This window comes from Arvicola amphibius, chromosome 7 (assembly GCF_903992535.2).
Source record: "Arvicola amphibius chromosome 7, mArvAmp1.2, whole genome shotgun sequence".
NCBI lineage: Eukaryota > Metazoa > Chordata > Mammalia > Rodentia > Cricetidae > Arvicola > Arvicola amphibius.
In genome coordinates this window covers 8,153,962-8,170,617 of record NC_052053.1, presented here as the reverse complement: position 1 = coordinate 8,170,617, position 16,656 = coordinate 8,153,962, and the positions used below count along the sequence as shown (strand labels likewise).

General features: G+C 41.7%; 1 protein-coding gene across 1 annotated transcript in view; it reads right to left on the bottom strand.

The window, feature by feature from the left end:
• Ttn (titin) overlaps nucleotides 1-16,656 on the bottom strand; it is a 271,490-nt gene that overhangs the window by 100,467 nt on the left and 154,367 nt on the right. Inside the window, 22 exon segments of the mRNA XM_038336350.1 lie at nucleotides 214-337; nucleotides 4,827-4,969; nucleotides 5,831-5,957; nucleotides 6,362-6,501; nucleotides 6,594-6,860; nucleotides 7,678-7,944; nucleotides 8,059-8,325; nucleotides 8,434-8,560; nucleotides 8,710-8,849; nucleotides 8,939-9,202; nucleotides 9,317-9,583; nucleotides 9,923-10,186; nucleotides 10,283-10,409; nucleotides 10,710-10,849; nucleotides 11,204-11,479; nucleotides 11,944-12,222; nucleotides 12,342-12,743; nucleotides 13,164-13,211; nucleotides 14,939-15,028; nucleotides 15,344-15,406; nucleotides 15,748-15,837; nucleotides 16,572-16,646. Of these exon segments, the coding sequence (XP_038192278.1) occupies nucleotides 214-337; nucleotides 4,827-4,969; nucleotides 5,831-5,957; nucleotides 6,362-6,501; nucleotides 6,594-6,860; nucleotides 7,678-7,944; nucleotides 8,059-8,325; nucleotides 8,434-8,560; nucleotides 8,710-8,849; nucleotides 8,939-9,202; nucleotides 9,317-9,583; nucleotides 9,923-10,186; nucleotides 10,283-10,409; nucleotides 10,710-10,849; nucleotides 11,204-11,479; nucleotides 11,944-12,222; nucleotides 12,342-12,743; nucleotides 13,164-13,211; nucleotides 14,939-15,028; nucleotides 15,344-15,406; nucleotides 15,748-15,837; nucleotides 16,572-16,646 (3,987 nt within the window).

The window sequence follows — 16,656 nt, the reverse complement described above, 5'->3', positions numbered from 1 at the left end:
TCTCTGCCTCCTGAGTGCTGGCCTTGAAGGTGTATATACTGCCTCACCATTAAAAAAATCACCCTATATTTTCTTATGCCAAAATGTAACATTAGACTTTTGGATCCTTGATTTTAATGATCTCTGTTGCTCTTGCACAAAAACAATTAAGCAGATGCATTATTTATGATTTTGTTCATGATGTGTACACTTAGGGATAATTTTTGAAATTACCTTTCACAAAGAGGTTGGCCTGAGTTTTGAAGTCCTTGGCCATCAGCTGGACCTCTCCCGCATCTTCTAGCTTCACATCCCTCAGGGTGAGTGTGTGAACTCTTCCTTCCGAACGGGTCACCACCTAGGTGCGTTTGCAAAGAGTGCAGGAGACAGAGATGAAACAGCCACCTAGAACGCAGGTCCCTTAACTCATCTGGATAAACTATGTAAGAGTGTTACCCACATTGGTTTATGATCATATATGTTGAATATATATTTATCTTAAAATGACTTCAGCCAATAGTTTCAAAACTTCTAGAAATATTTTTAGGATTTTTTTAGTTACCATTATATAAATAAGAGGTGATTTTAGGGACATTTTTAGGATGATTTCTTAGCTACCATTATATAAATAAGAGGTGATTTTAGGGACATTTTTAGGATGATTTCTTAGCTACCATTATATAAATAAGAGGTGATTTTAGGGACATTTTTAGGATGATTTCTTAGCTACCATTATATAAACATGGGATGCCTTTTTATGTTGAACTTGCACAGATCAATTTCTATTTCTATTTCTGATCCTGTGAAAAATACACGTAATTATAAACATGTATGCACTTCTGTTTTGCTTCAGGCTTGTATGTAGAAAAGAATTTAGATAAGCTAAAAACAAAAGAAAAATGATTGGTTATTGTAACCTGAAAGGAAATTGTATGTTTTAAAGGGAAGGAAATGATCATATAAATACAAGCAACTCAATTTACTTTGCTTTATTCATTTATTTTGGTTTTTTGAGATCGGGCTTCTCTGTAGCTTTGGAGCCTGTCCTGGAACTTGCTCTGGTAGACCAGGTTGACCCCAAAGTCACAGAGATCCACCTGCCTCTGCCTCCCAAGTGGGGATTAAAGACGTGCACCACCACCTCTTGGCTTCAATTTACTTTGGAAATGAATGTAATCCATGACTAATTTGTACAGTTTCTGAATTTTGTTAACAAATTTCTTTGATGTTGACTTGTCTGTCTTCCTGCGTTTGAGCATCAGTAATGGGAAAGTCAGACATCACTGGTGCTGTTAAAGGCAGGATTATTCTGGGAGTAATGATGAGAAGACTGGGGTTCTAGAACCTAAGGTTCCTCAAAAGCTCCGCTCTGTCATTGAGATTGGCTTTAGTACATAAGTGTCCACTTAGAGTGAAGAATCGTAACTGTTTTCTGGTGAAATTATTGGTATATATTTCGCTAGGGGTAGAAGTAAGAATCAGGAATACAGTTACACTGAAACATATTTTCCTCAAATTAAAAACATGGCATAGTTATTCATCTAACTGCCCTTAATATTGAGAACACCTGAAACAATAAGGCACATACACAGCCAGGAGACCGTAGTTAAGATTGACCCTAGGAGCATAGCTGCTACTTATTTGGGAGGTGGGGTCTGGATGGGATTTGTAAAACAATGTCTATTAATTTTGATCTTTGACTTATGGTCACTTAAAAGGAACTTCAGTTTCTAACACATGCACAATTACATAGTATCTATTAATACATTGATTTGCCATCTGAATTATTCTGAAAAGTCTGTAGGATATTCTCTGTCACTGAATATATCACCCAGAAAGTAGTGAGTTTTCAATAAATGGCTTATGTAGACCATAGTCAATAGTTTGACTGTATTCAAATAGAAAGGAAATACAATAGATGGAAAAACAAATCAATGAAATGAATACCAAATATTTTTGGTAAACCATGTAATGATAACATTAAGAGTCATCCTTTATTGATATAATGAGGTATACTGGTGGAACACAGAAGGCACCACCAAACTGTTAAAATTTAAATACAAAACTATCAAAAGCCTTTGAGAGAATTTAGCTGTTTTCACTTGGCCAAAGGAGATAAAAACCAAAAATGAAAGAAAAATAAAGTTTATTTCCAAAATGCTACCTTCCAGTTTCCGATGTCTATAAGTTGTTTTGTGTGACTGTTGGTGTAGAGATTAAAGATTTTTACAAAAAGTGTAGATAAAAAGGCCTGAGTTAACATGATAAGAACAGTTTGTGCTAATAAACCCAATTTAAACAAAACCTCTAAACTGTAGTAAGTGAACATGCAACTTTGCAGCTCATCCTTAAATTCCTTTTGAAAAGAGACACTTAAGAAGACACAAGATCTTGGAAACAGACAAGATCGCCTGGCAAAATTGAGAGCATGGGGTGGGGGGGAAGGAAGGGTAGAAGGGGTAGAGAAGGGGAGAAGGGGAGGGTTGAGGAGAACTTGAGGGAATGGGATAGTCGAGATGGAGGAAGGACAGAGATGAGAGCAAGGGAAAGAGATATCTTGATTGAGGGAGCCATTACAGAGTTAGCAGAAACCTGACTCTAGAGAAATCCCCAGGAACCCACAAGAATGACCCTGCCTAAAACCCCAAGCAATAGACTAGAGAGTCCCAATCTTAACTTGCCCTGTAGTCAGACTGATGATTATCTTAAATATCATCATAGAACCTTTGTCCAACAACAGATACAGAGGCAGATAGTCCACATCGGAGCACTGGACTGAGCTCCCAAGGTCCAGTTGAAGAGTGGGAGGAGTAAGGATATGAGCAAAGAGGTCAAGACAATAAAGGGTTCATCCACTGAAGCTGTTTACCTGAGCTAATAGGAGCTCACCAACTCTACCCAGACAGGGAAGGAACAAGCATAGAACCAGACTGAGGAGCCACTGGCAATGGCACCAGGATTTATCTCTTCTGCATGGGCTGGCTTTTTGGGAACCTGTTCTCTTTGGATGGATACCTTGCTCAGCCTAGATATAGCAGGGAGGGCCTTGGTCCTTCCACAAAGCAACGTGCCTTACCCTCTCTTAGGGGGTGGGTGGAAGGGGGTGTGGAGGGAATGGGAGGAGGGAGGGAGTGAGAATTTGGATTGGTATTTTTTTTAAAAAAATCTAATAAATTTTTTTAAAAAAGAAAAGGAAAAAAAAGTGGTAGGAGATCAAGTTTGCAGTAGGATTACTGTTTTAGAAGGCCCCCTGTGGGATTAACATTCCTACAGGCAGGGACAATTCAGCTGCCCTCTGGCTCTGGTGGACCCACCCTTCCTAACCCTAGGAAAATATGTAATATGATAATAGATTTTCCCCTTGGAGTAAAGCAGATGCCGAGATTTTTAGGAATCTACATTTTAAGTCAAAATAGCTGAGTTTTTGTGTTTGAATGGATAGTCTTCTTTCTTTTTTTTTCTAATATAAAGCTCCTAGTTTAACTACCAAATAAGAAAAAAAAAATACACAGCACTGAATAGGAAAAAAAAAAGATGTATTAAACCAAGAAATTTGAGTTGAACCCAGCACTTGGTTTGGTATCTAGAAGACTTTGTTGTAAGAAAAAAAAAAAAAGGTTTTTTTTGGTGTGAAATGCTATAGTTGGAACGTTCTGCGGCCTTTTCTAGTTGCTAACAATGGAAACCAAAGGTCTTGGTCCACTGAGTGCTGGGCAGAGCTCACCCACCAGACGACTGTTAGAGTTAATCATTACTCATTTAGTTGAACGCTAGTTTTTAAAAATCTATTTTCATACATCTACATGAAGGCAGTGTCCTCTAGTCCTTCAGCCTCTGTGAAACTAAATCCCCTTCCAATGATATCCTTTTCAGTCTTCAAATTTTGATTTTGTATAGAAATTTTACAGATGGTCAGTATTATTTCTGGAATATTGGGCAAGGCAAAAGCCACAGAACAATGAAATGTCCTGTATTTTTCTATGTTTTATTTTTTAAGAATTCAAAATGCAGGGCAAATTACCAAGCTAATGTGAGTATCACTTCTACACTAAAAGGATTGCATAAGTTTAATTTTCTGATCCGGGCATAAACCCAGGAGATACAGAAATACACAGTTCAATTTAGGTCTATCTGAATAAATGGCTCAGTTTTCACTCTGGGGTTGAATGTTGAGCCTCAGGAATGAATGTTAGCCAAAACTAAGGTAGTTTACCCAAACTTCTCAAAAGTTTATTCATTTACACACAGGGATCCCGTTCCCCCCCACCCCCCATTCCGCCAGCTGCACTTTAAATGGTCCCCTGGCATTCCAGAGTTTGAGCAGCCTAAAACACTTGAGCGTTAAAAATAGCCTTGGGGGAATGCTAGAAGAGAAAAATCTGCCCAGGAGTTATCTTTCCGACTCTATCAACTGCCCAAAATGGAGTTCCAGTCTCCTCTCAATCTGCTTCGACCCAGAACACCAGATAACACAGGAACAACCTGTGTGCACAGCTGCTGCCGAGATCTCGGCTAGGAAGCCCCTCTGTTCTTTTCTTGCTTTCCATCACTCCTACGAGCTAGCCCTGATGGCTACTGAGCATTTGCCTTCTTTCTTCCTTCCCGGGAAAACTACAACCTGATCATATTTAAAATTGTCACTCCTATTTTAGTAAGACACTATCATCAGGTTAAACATACGTAATCTGAAAACTCCCATCTTACAGTTCCAGCAGAAATCAAGTTCAAGGAAGGACAAAAGCAACGGCTCTGGAGGGGAGGGGGCCTTAGCAAGAACAAAGCGAAGGACAATAGACGTGATCCCGAGGGAGAAAGGCAAAGCAGCCCCTGGTGGCCCCGCTTTTTACCTTATCATCGGGCTCCAGTTTCTTCCCTTTGAGGTACCATTCCACTGGGATATCCTCGTAAGACAGTTCGCAGTCAAAGGTGGCTGTCTCCCCTGCGGTCACTGTGACGTCCTTCAGAGGCCTCAGAAGACCGATTATCCGCGCTTTGCGAGAGGAAAGGAAATGCCTTGTGTTATTCATTCTGAAATTTCCCAAGGACAAACAGATTTAACTCTTCATTTCTATGATGGTTTTCTTCAAGAAGGAAGGAACCACAAGCCCGGCTGCTCCTGTAACTCCCATGTGGACGTGGCCCCGTGGTGCTGAGAAGGGGAGGGTAGGCATCCAAAGAGCTGGTGTTTGTAGGAGCCGCCTCTCCAGGATATACAAGGTCAGCAAGAAATCTGGGCTGCATCTGTCTCTCTGCCAGGCGTCAAGTTCCTCCTGCTACATAAGGTATGTGACCTCCAAAATAACTAAGGCTCTGATTGGGAGAGACGAGGGGTCCCCGGCCCCACAGCCTGCCCATGTCCATCAGCCACTTCGCACCTTCCAAAAATGGGAACCCAACTTTTCTGCCTCCCTTCTTGAGCTGAAAACGCCCACACAGCAAAGGTCTTCTCTCTAGGGTTACTGCTGGATAGTCACTTGAGAGATACGGGTTTTTAAGAATTTTTAATTCTCAGTTCTCACTGTATGTTTACCGATTTTGAATGAAAGGGTTGCAACAGCAGAAAAATCTGACTTAAATTTGTCATTGATGTTCAAATGGCAAAGTCACTGAAAGTGTCAAGAGTTTAGAATCTGAAGGGCTTTTATATGAGGAGGTCAAAAAATAAATACAGGAAAGCCAGTTTTTACACACAAATAGTATTTTCCAATCCCAGTTAAGTGCACATGTATTCATTTTCTGGAGTAAGGTTTTTTCTTTTTTCTTTTCCTTCCTTCCTTCCTTCCTTCCTTCCTTCCTTCCTTCCTTCCTTCCTTCCTTTCTTCCTTCCTTCCCAAAACCACGAAATACTTACGCTTAACTCGGAGGTGGGCGCTAGATTTGACATTGGCAGCTTGGAAATCTACACCACCAGTCTGGTCCAGGCGGCAGTTGTGCAAGATTAGAACATGTATCTTGCCTTCTTCTTTAATTTCACACTCCTGTGCCAACAGAGAGAAAGTGTTTCACAGCGAGTAATGTTGAGACTTTTTTCATAGGTATATAATGTAATTTATAAAAAGGTGCTCCAAAGGAATGGTTATACATACACTTCATGTATGAAATACAGCTCCCTGGTACTACCAGAAGTGTTTCTTTTAGCTGTGTAATTCTGAACTAGAAGCGTTATAGGACACATCTAACTTACACAGTGCTGGGCAAGAATCAATGTACAAGTGACCTTCCTAGTCTATTCACAGACCCCATCGTCTCTCTTTGGCCGCAGGCCCCATAGGGAACTTAATTCCATGTTTTAAATGCCCCGCATGCACCCTGACTTTTCGCCTGTTTTTTTCCATTTCACACGCTCCCTCTCCAGTGCTGACAGGTTCAGAAATAGCCGTACAGGTGTTTGGAGCAGCGCCTCTCCCTTGAGTTTCCAGTTGGCGTGGATGTCATCTTCAGAGATCTCGGTTTCAAAGCGTGCTGTCTCGGTCTCCATCACCTCGACACTGTACAGGGGTCGCACCATTTTAATCTCCCGATCTGGAAGAAATGAAGGGTCAGCATGTGCCACGAGTCTCTGGCAGAGAAGACTCCCACGGCGACGACAGGGAGACTCATGGAGATGTCCTCACCTTCAATGTCGAGCTTTCCGGAGGTTTGGTCTGTCTTACAGTCACAGGTATACTGGCCGATGTCGGACTTCAAGGCTTTCTTGAGGATCAGCATCCGCTTCTTGCCGTCAGCCTTAATAACAACATTTTTAGACGGCTTTATTTCCTTCCCATCCTTAAACCATTTCACGGGTGCATCCGCTTTGCTGATTTCACACTGAAGAACCACTTCATCCTTCTCCACGCCCGTGTAATCCTGAAGCTTTCCAGTGAAGTATGGGTCTCCCTCTGCAGGAAAAGATAAGTGGAGAAGCGTCACCCACCTAGAGAGCTGGCGACCCCTGGGCGGGTGTAATGGTTTCCCAGAGAGTTGAGTTCCGAGTGTGCTTGACAGCCGTACCCAACTGTCCGTCAACTGGCAGCTTTAGTTTCTAAATGTTAGGAAGGGAATCAGTGCACAGGAGTTATGGTTCAAAATCATCTGCTTAGACTTTTAAAAAAAATTACCATTAGCGTAAAGGACACACACAGTTCGGCTTTGGAGGATGTTCCTTTGCCATTTGTCTAGTTTTTCAAATTCTTAGTCACTCTTATCAGGTCTTGAAGCTTTGTAGCATTCCCATTCCCCAATCTAGCAATAGTTTGCCACGAGCGTATCTCCATATATTAGCTGTCATCAGTGGATTTTCTTATAGAAAGGACCAAGGAGAACAATGAGCTTTACTAAAATCTTTTCGCCTTTCTCTGTAGAAACTTGAAAGGCTACTATTCTGAAATAATTTTAATAGCCGAGGAGAAAGTACTTATGCATTCTTATTTTGTCAGGAGAAAGTACTTATGCATTCTTATTTTGCGTGACAAGCCAGATTTAATCTGGTTTGGGCTATTTTATGGGCCTAAGAGAGTGATGATCATCTTTTTTGCTCTGTAGTCCCGAAATACACTTGGCAATGCATGGGGTGGTTTCTTAGGCACATCTTCATGCAGTATTACACTCAGAAGACCATTTTATATCACACACACACACACACACACACACACACACACACCCCATACTTTTCTGTTGAATTCAGTGTGGTATAATCCAGTTTTTAAATATGCCTACCTAGCACAGTGAGTTTGGCTTCTGAACTTATTCCCATGGCCTCCACTTTAATTTGGGAGGTGTCGTCAATTATCAGATCTTTGAATGTGATGGAGTGCATTTTCCCTTCGTCGTGCATGGAGACTCGCTTGCTGGTGTGGAGGCGCTGGTCGTTCTTGAACCAGCTCACTGGGATGTTGTCGTGCGACAGCTCCACAGTGAACACGGCATTTTCCCTCTCTTTGGCTGTCACGTCCTTGAGTGGGGTAAGGAATTTGAGGCGGATTCCTGTCGAAGAAAACACAGCCAATTGCTTCCACCACTTTAACAAGGAAATGTAAAATTAAATGCAAAAAAATTATAATTCTATAGGCACCTATACAGCCACCACAACAAATTTACCTTCAATGATCAGTTTGCCACTGGTATGTTTATCCTCGGCTTCAAACATGTATTTGGCTTCGTCTTCAAAAGCGGCTGACTTGATAACCAGGGAATGCCTGGTGCCATCCTTGATGAGTTCAAACCTGTCATCACCTGTGATCTCTTGGGTTCCTTTGAGCCAGCGGAAGGTTTTGGGCTCCCTGGATACCTCACACTCGAATTTAGCCTCGTCTTTCTCGAAGACTTTGACGTCACTGAGAGGCGTGATGAAAATGAGCGGCAGTTCTGAAAGAGAAGTCGGAGCAGAGCCCATCAGAGCCTGCCGCTTTCACCCCCGCCCGCTCCGTTTCCGAGCAGGGAAAATGTTCTAGGAGTCTAGTGTACAGAGCGTACCTTTCACTTTCAGATTGGCTGCCGATTTAGCATTGGCAGCCTGGAAGGAAACCTCCCCGGTCATATCCAGCTGGCAGTTATAAAGAACCAGGACGTGTTTCTTCCCGTCCTCAATGATTTCACAGTCCTAGGGAGGGTGATCATAGACAGTGTTTACATATACAGGACTTCCTACAAATCACCAAGGAATTATACCTTTGGGGTGTGGGGGACCTAAAAAAAATAACCAAACAATCAACCTGCTGCTATCTGAGTGGCTCTGCTGGGGTCACTTACGGGAGAAGCTGTCAAAGGTTCGCCCTTTAGCTTCCACTGGCCGTGCACGTCAGGCTCAGACAGCTCGATTTCAAAGCGGGCGGTTTCACCCACGAACACCTCCACGCCGTACAGGGGCTTTTCCACTTTTATGAGTCGTGCTGGAAGCGTACAAGGTTCTGTGAGATGGACTGAGCCTAACGCATTGCATCTCTGCGAGGGGATAATCTAAACTTGGGGGGTAACTCACCCTCAACAGTGACGTTGGCCTTGGTGGTGTCCGTGCCGCAGTCACACACGTATTCGCCTTTATCTTTAAGCTCCGCCTTCTTGATCTTCAAAACGCGGCGCAGGCCGTCTGTCTTGACCGAATGTTTGGGCGAAGGCACAATCTCTTCCCCGTCTTTGAACCACTTCACGGGCACGTCTTTGCTCACCTGGCACTTCAGGATGATCTCATCCTTCTCAACACCGGTCTTGTCGTGCAGCTTCACCGTGAAGTAGGGGTCGGCCTCTGCCGGAGACGACCAGCGCACGATCAGAAAAAGATGTGGTGGCTGAAGCCGATTAAACCACCCCGGGGGTGGAAGGATATATTCCTACCGGTCCGCCAGCTGGTCCCACTTACCCAAGACCTTCAGATTGGCTGTGGAGCTGAGGTTCTTCACTTGCGCTTTGATCTGCGAGATGTCATCCAATGTCACCTCTCTCATTTCCAGTTTGTACGTCTTTCCTTCGGAGGACATGAGCACCGTCCTGGTGGTGTGCAGCTTGACATCGTTTTTGAACCAGACCACGTGCATTTTTTCATGAGACAGCTCACAAACAAACGTTGCTGTCTCGCCTTCTTTTACAGTTTGATCTTCCAGAGGGGATATGAACTTCAGCCTTATGCCTACGGGACAAGCAGGCAACACATTCAGGAACACAGGTCACCGACAGAAAGGTCTGACTCTACCGTGTGTGTAAAACGCAGCTACCTCATGGGGCATTTATTTGTTCTTTTTTGATTGGGTTATTCTTCATTTTAAAAGTGCTTTGGGGGGGGGGTCGGTTTAGTGTGTGTGTGTGTGTGTGTGTGTGTTCTATGACACAGGAAGAGAAGTAGTAGTGACCCCTGCCATTTATTGCTAGCTCTTAGAATTTGGTATGCTGTCTTTAAATGGACCAGAAAACCAAACGAGGACACCTACATACTGGATATAACGTTTCAATATCATCGATGGGCTGTTACCTGTCACAAATAACCGTGCAGACGTCTTCTTGCCCTCCACCTCGGCAGTGTAGACCCCTTCATCATCAAACTGAGAATCGTTGATGACAAGGATGTGTTTCTTCCCATCAGCAATGATATCGAATTTGTCAGACGCCTTGATTATATCAGGCCCTTTAGACCATATGACATTTGCCTCTCGGGTAAGGACACACTCAAACCGAGCCTGTCGCTTCTCTGGGACGGTCACATCTTTCAGGGGTACAGCAAAGTCAAGTTCAATTTCTGCAAATCAAATAGAAAGGAAAACAATGAGGCGTTCCAGATGCAGAGGAAGGGGAAACGAAGCTGAGCCCACTCCTTAGCTCTAACGCCCTGTACCTTTGACTGTCAAAATGGCAGTCGTGACGGCATTGCAAGCCTGGTAGAGGACTTCACCAGCTTGGTCCAGCTTCACTTTGTGCAAAGTTAAGAAGCGCTTTCCACCTTCGGCTTTGATTTCACAAGTCTGAAAGAAAAACCAAATGGCAACTTTCATTGGTATTTGCATGAGACGAAGTCTCCAGAGAATATTCCCGAAAGAGAGTCTACAGAGTATCAAACAATACACTAATAAACATATAAGCAAAGCATGGCCATTAGAAAAATGTACCAGATTTTAGCCACGCTGTCCACAAAGAGTACATTCAATAATTTCCCTCCTTTGAGAAACCCACGTCCACTGTTAGCAAATGAAGCCTGCATAGTCAGCTTCAATGAGGCTCCAGTCATGTCACATGACTGGCGGCTTCCAAGGGGAGGTACTCACAGGTGAGGGCCTCAGAAGCTCTCCCTTCAGCTTCCACTCCCCAGGAATGTCTGCCTCGGAGATTTCTGCATCAAAGCTGGCGCTTTCCTTCTCGTAAACGGTGACATCTTCTATCGGCTTAAGCAGCTCAACGTCACGCTCTAGATCAGCCAGGGGTAAAGTAACAATGCTTTAGACAACCCAGTCATACGTCGCTTTTTAAAATTAAGGATTTCATACGTACGCACATGAGTGTAATATGTTTTGATCAAACTCACCCCGTTTCCTCCCTCCCCTCCAACTCTTCTCTGATCTACTTCTTTTCCCTCCCAACAGCATGTGATTACTTCTTAAGACCCCAAAACAAAACCACTGTGTCTACCTACCACTACCTCCCTGTGCCTGGGTGTAGGCTCATCTACTAGTTAATTCTTGTATTTTTTTGGGTGGGGGTGATGCTTTGCTTTATGCATGCACAGAATTATCTTTCAGAGTAACAGGTAAGATCCTTATACCTCCAAGGGTCAGCTTCGCCGGGTATCTTTTCCCTTCGATCTCTATCGCGTACTCATCAATATCTTCTGGCATGGCGTTCTTAATTTTGAGAATGAGGTGGTTCCCCTCTTTCAGAATCTCAGTCTTGTCATTCGGTTCCATGGGGATCTCATCGTATCCTTTGAACCACTTAAAGTTTGGTGTGTCCTTGGCGATGTCACAGGTGAAAACAGCTGTCCCCTTGGGCTTCACGTGCTGGTCTCGGATAGGTTTCACCAGCCATTCTCTGATGACTTCTGTTGGAAACACGGGGAGAAAGAAGAAGTCACTCCTCTGGGAAACTTTAGGGATAGGAAAAATTCATGAACCTGGATGTAATCAGTCTGTGAGATGCTGATGTTCCACCTTTTAAATAAATAAGGTATCAATGAGGTTTCTGATACTCAGACATGGGGAAACAAGTTATTCTGTTTTCTTATCATAAAAAGAACAAGTTTATAGCAAAAAACAAACATAGTTATATATTAGTAAGTTACTGTATATATTATATACTACATATACTATATATTTATATATTACTATACATATATCTTTGAACTTCGTTGCTATGTTTTTAAAAAAATAAAATATATTTATATCGTTGATATATATATATATATTGCAATATATATATTAGATATAAGTCTCATTTTGTTGCCTTCACGGGTCTCAATTTCATGTGCCCAAGCAACCCTCTCGCCTCTGCCTCACACGTACTGACCTACTACTTTCACACAGGAAGAGCATTCCAGGTTGTTGGCGTTTTCCACAGTCACGGTGTATGTTCCAGCATCAGTATCGTCTGCATCGTTGATGGTCAGGGCCCGCATCAAGCCAATGACACCCGGCACAATCTTGCCAGGTTTCTCCACCACGATCTTGCCATCCTTCCTCCAGACCACATCTCGCTCTTTGTTCAACTCGCAACTCAGGTACAGCGGCTGCCCCTTGACCACCGTGACTTCCTCCTCCAGCGTTTTCACGAAACGAACAGGAAGTTCTGTGGAGAATGCCAAGAAAACTCAGAGGTTTTGTCTGAAGTCACAATGAATGATACCACTGAGGTCTCGGTTGTAACATTTAATTATAGATCATGCGCAGAGCAGAACTGGAAGTTACCTTCTACGATGAGCTTGGCTGTGGAGGTCTTCTCTTTATTTCCCAAACGTAGCACACAGGTGTATTCACCGGCATCGGAAAGCTGAACGTCGATGATATGCAGCTTTCTGTCTTTACCATCTGCGATGAATCTGTGCTTTGGGCTTTCACGGATGTTGCTACCATCCTTCATCCAGGTGGTGATGGCGGTGGATGGGGAGACCAAGCATTCAAAGATGGCGGAAGAGCCCACAGACTCTGCCTCCGTCAGGACGATGTCTTTGATCTCTTTCACGAACTTCAGCGGCACAGCCTTTAGCTGGTAGGTGAATGGGGCTTCATCGGGAGGTTTCTCCCCACCACTTCCTGGCCTGAGCTTTTTCCTTTCAGCTTCTATGGGTGAAGGAGTCTTTTTGGCTACACCTAGTTCAAGGCAAAGTGGAAAGTTAAGTGGGCGCCTCCGCAGGCATCACAGCATGTACGTAAAGGGATCAGAAGACAGGAACAGAGAAATAAAGACTTGACAGACATGAAGATGGAAAGGACCAAGAACTAATGGGCACCCTTCATTTTCTCAAGTGTCAGTTCTGGGTCTAAAATATCCAGATGAATGTATAATTATTTCACTTGTTATAAATAAATATTTATGAATGAAAAATCAAGATACAAATTCATCATGGTAAAATTTATTTGGTTTTATTTATAACAGCTACTTGAATGATACTAGTAGCAATGTCAGAAATAAAGACTATAAAATTTGAAAACATTTCCCCTTGAGTGTAAGCCTTGGAATTCATAAGGCAACCAACATGGGACCACAGGTCTGAGAAGCATGGAACTCACCCTTGATGGGACCTTTTGGCTTGGCTGCTTCATCCTTAGGTTTGGCTTCTGAAATAGAAAACATAAGCATTTGTGCAATTTTCATACTTATTCCACTCTTATCAGGAAACCATGTAGGGTGAGTCATGTTCTTTGTTTTATATATATATATATATATATATATATATATATATATATATAGTTATATATATATATAACTATATATATATATATAAAGAGGAACCAGTTTCATTTATATGACTTCTACAGAGAATACTTTGGTATTTCTAAGAGGGCATATTCTAAAATCAATGTAGCCAGGCTAAAATGCCAAGTTTAGGATTAAAAACATTGTTTTAGAGGTTCGAGTCAAGATCATTGGTCAAGAGTCTGCTAGCATGTACAGGACTGGAGCCTAACAATTATAATGAATTAATTAGTAAAAATTAAGCTTTTGACAAGTGTCAGTATTCTCTTTCCATATGTGGAGGGCTCACTACTGGCCTATGAGAAAATGATTTGCCCTTGCTTAGTTATACAAACTGCTTTACAAGATATTTTAGATATTGAACATATAAATCAAAGAAATTAAAAATTTTCTCCCATTAGTGATAGGAAAGTGGCCGGAAATGACCAAAAGTCCTTTTGTTGTTGGTGGTGGTGTATAAATCGAGCAGACTAATATATCCAGAGAAGATGAAGGACATTAACCTAGGGAGAGTCATTATCTTTTTCTAAATAATGTTTGAATCATAAATACAAGTGATTAAATGTAGCAGAAATATTAATAATTAAACTATATTTAAATGAGAATCCTATATTTTCCCCAATATTAAACACAACCAAAACCCAAATGGTTGTGGGTAACTTAAAATGTTAAAGCAACTTAGCGACTTGTCACAGATGAGCCATTTGGGATGTGTATGATGACAGCAATCTCACATCCACTTAGGTTTCTTTTTAAAATTAACACCTGATGACAAAACATTGGAGCTCAAATATTGGTAGTAAGTATCTTAAGGTTGGACTTCAGATGGCTATGCTGTTTAGTACATTTAAAAATTACTAATTTAGCCGGGCAGTGGTGGCGCACGCCTTTAATCCCAGCACTCAGGAGGCAAAGGCAGGCGGATCTCTGAGTTCGAGGCCAGCCTGGTCTACAAGAGCTAGTTCCAGGACAGGCTCTAGAAACTACAGGGAAACCCTGTCTCGAAAAACCAAAAAAAAAAAAAATTACTAATTTAAATCCATGTATAGATATAAAGGCTGAACCGTATATAGCCCCTTTCTCTCCTTTTTCTGTAATACTGTGGTAAATATGCCTCACATAAAAACATAAAAATTTCCATTATGCAACCATTTTCATGAAACACAATCACAATACTGATCACAATACTGATAGTTACTGTGAAACTATCAGTATTTATTTGTTAAACTTGCATTATCTCAATAGTTCAGTGTTTTTTAAAATAATGTTTGCTATCGGGCACAAGGGTATGATTTGTTCCATGGGATTCCCACTCGTGTTCCCTGAGAGTTTTCTCCTTGAGTTTCATCACCACTAACCACCCATTTGCTAATCTCAAAAAATTATGAGAGAAAGAAGGGTCTGCAGGGCCGCACACATCATAAAACAATACGTGACCACAGGGTAACACAGTATTGGGTGGGGTCTATGAGGTAAAGAAAACCTAAGGGTTTGCTACATGCCCCTGAACTGGACAGGATGCTCCAACTCTAATCCAGTGTGAAGCCACCCACACAAGCTAGTGAAAACGGAACCACAGGATACCAACCTGCTTTCTTTCCGACCACGGGTGCTGTCACTGGGGCAGCGATGGGCGTGGGTGTGGGCTCCATTGGTGGTGCCTTCATGGTTTTCACCTCTGTGGAGAGAAGACCCCACTGTATCAATGCGTCTACTTGTCACCCTGCAGCAACCACTTTCGGTGGCTTTGGTGGCCTGTTTGCCTTTCAGGATGCAATGTTAAACCCTTCAGATAGCTAGTTTTTCTGAGAGCACTATCTAAACATATTGAGATATCAGAAATCATTGAAGCACAGTGATTTTTATATTTTTATTTAATATGTAACAGTTTTAATCTATAAATATAAATGTCTTTTACATTTTTTTCCCATTTACTACATGTTATTCTAGCGGAGATTGAAGAAACACTCACTCCGAGGATAAGATTGCTTACCTGGCTCAGGCTTTGGCTTTGGTTCAGGTCCAGGGAGAGGTATTGCTGGCTTAATTTCAGGAACTAAAAAAATTCACAGAAATAATTAGGTTATCATAATACTTTGCAAGTTTTTCCACAAAGTCAAACTGCAAGGAAGCAAATTTAGTGTACAAAAGGATACTAGAATATGTTTATCCAACGTTTATACATATATGCTTATCAAATCAAATATATAAGCTAAACATTTTTCATGTTCAACAAAATATTAAAAAATAGATTGCATTTGAAGTTGTTATCCAGCTCATTACTCATCCCTAGAAATTTATTTAACAAGCTGTGATTATTATTAGCATTGGACAGCAAAGGTGAAGAAAACAGGACATGCGTGATGACTGACGGTCACAATGTCTGGAGAATTATACCTTTGGCAGGTTCTGGAACTTTCCTTTCCTTTGGTGTAGGCTCTGGAGGAGCTTCAACTTCTTCGACAGCTTTTGGAGGGGGTGGAGGTACTTTAAGGAAAGGAGACATTGTCAAGCATTAATTTAGAAAGCAAGTTACCTGAAAACTCAGACTGAACAATTATTTCTCAAAAATGCTAGTGATGACTCTTTTATACAAATCAGATTTTAAAGATCAGTTTCTGCTTTCTCATAACTCTGCCTCTCTCTCTCTCTCTCTCTCTCTCTCTCTCTCTCTCTCTCTCTCTCTCTCTCTCTCTCTCTCTCTCTCCATCTGCTTGGTCCCAACTTCTGATATATCCCCACATCTAAACCAGTTCCACCAAAGTCTAGTTATCATCCCCTTTGACAACAGGCAGATGATAGACATCACTCCACCTAAGAGTTCCCAGATTTAGGAAGCATTGTGAACACTCCCGTGAATTTATTCCGTAGCCAATGAGATGATCTCAGCCATTGCCATGAGGAGAACTTACATGGCAAAGTAATAACAACAAGATCAGCAGTAATGATAATGAAGTATGGGGAAACTCATGACTGGATCTGGAAACTATTAATAAGACTAATAAGAATAGATGCTATACCAAAGAGTGTTTGTATTTGAAAATTACCATAAGATATTGAAACAGAAAGCAGACAATGGAACATACACATTACATACAGATGAAATATGAAGCTATGATTATGTTGAACTTCATGGATGTTTACAAAATAAACCTTTTGTTATACGGCCACTTTGTTGAAAGAGAATTTCATAAATTGTCATTTATGAAAATGATTCCTACCTTCTGGTTTTTTAACTTTTTCTACTTTTTTAGGCTCTACTTTAGGTTCTTCTTCTTCGGGTCTCTTTCTTAGAACTTAAAAGAC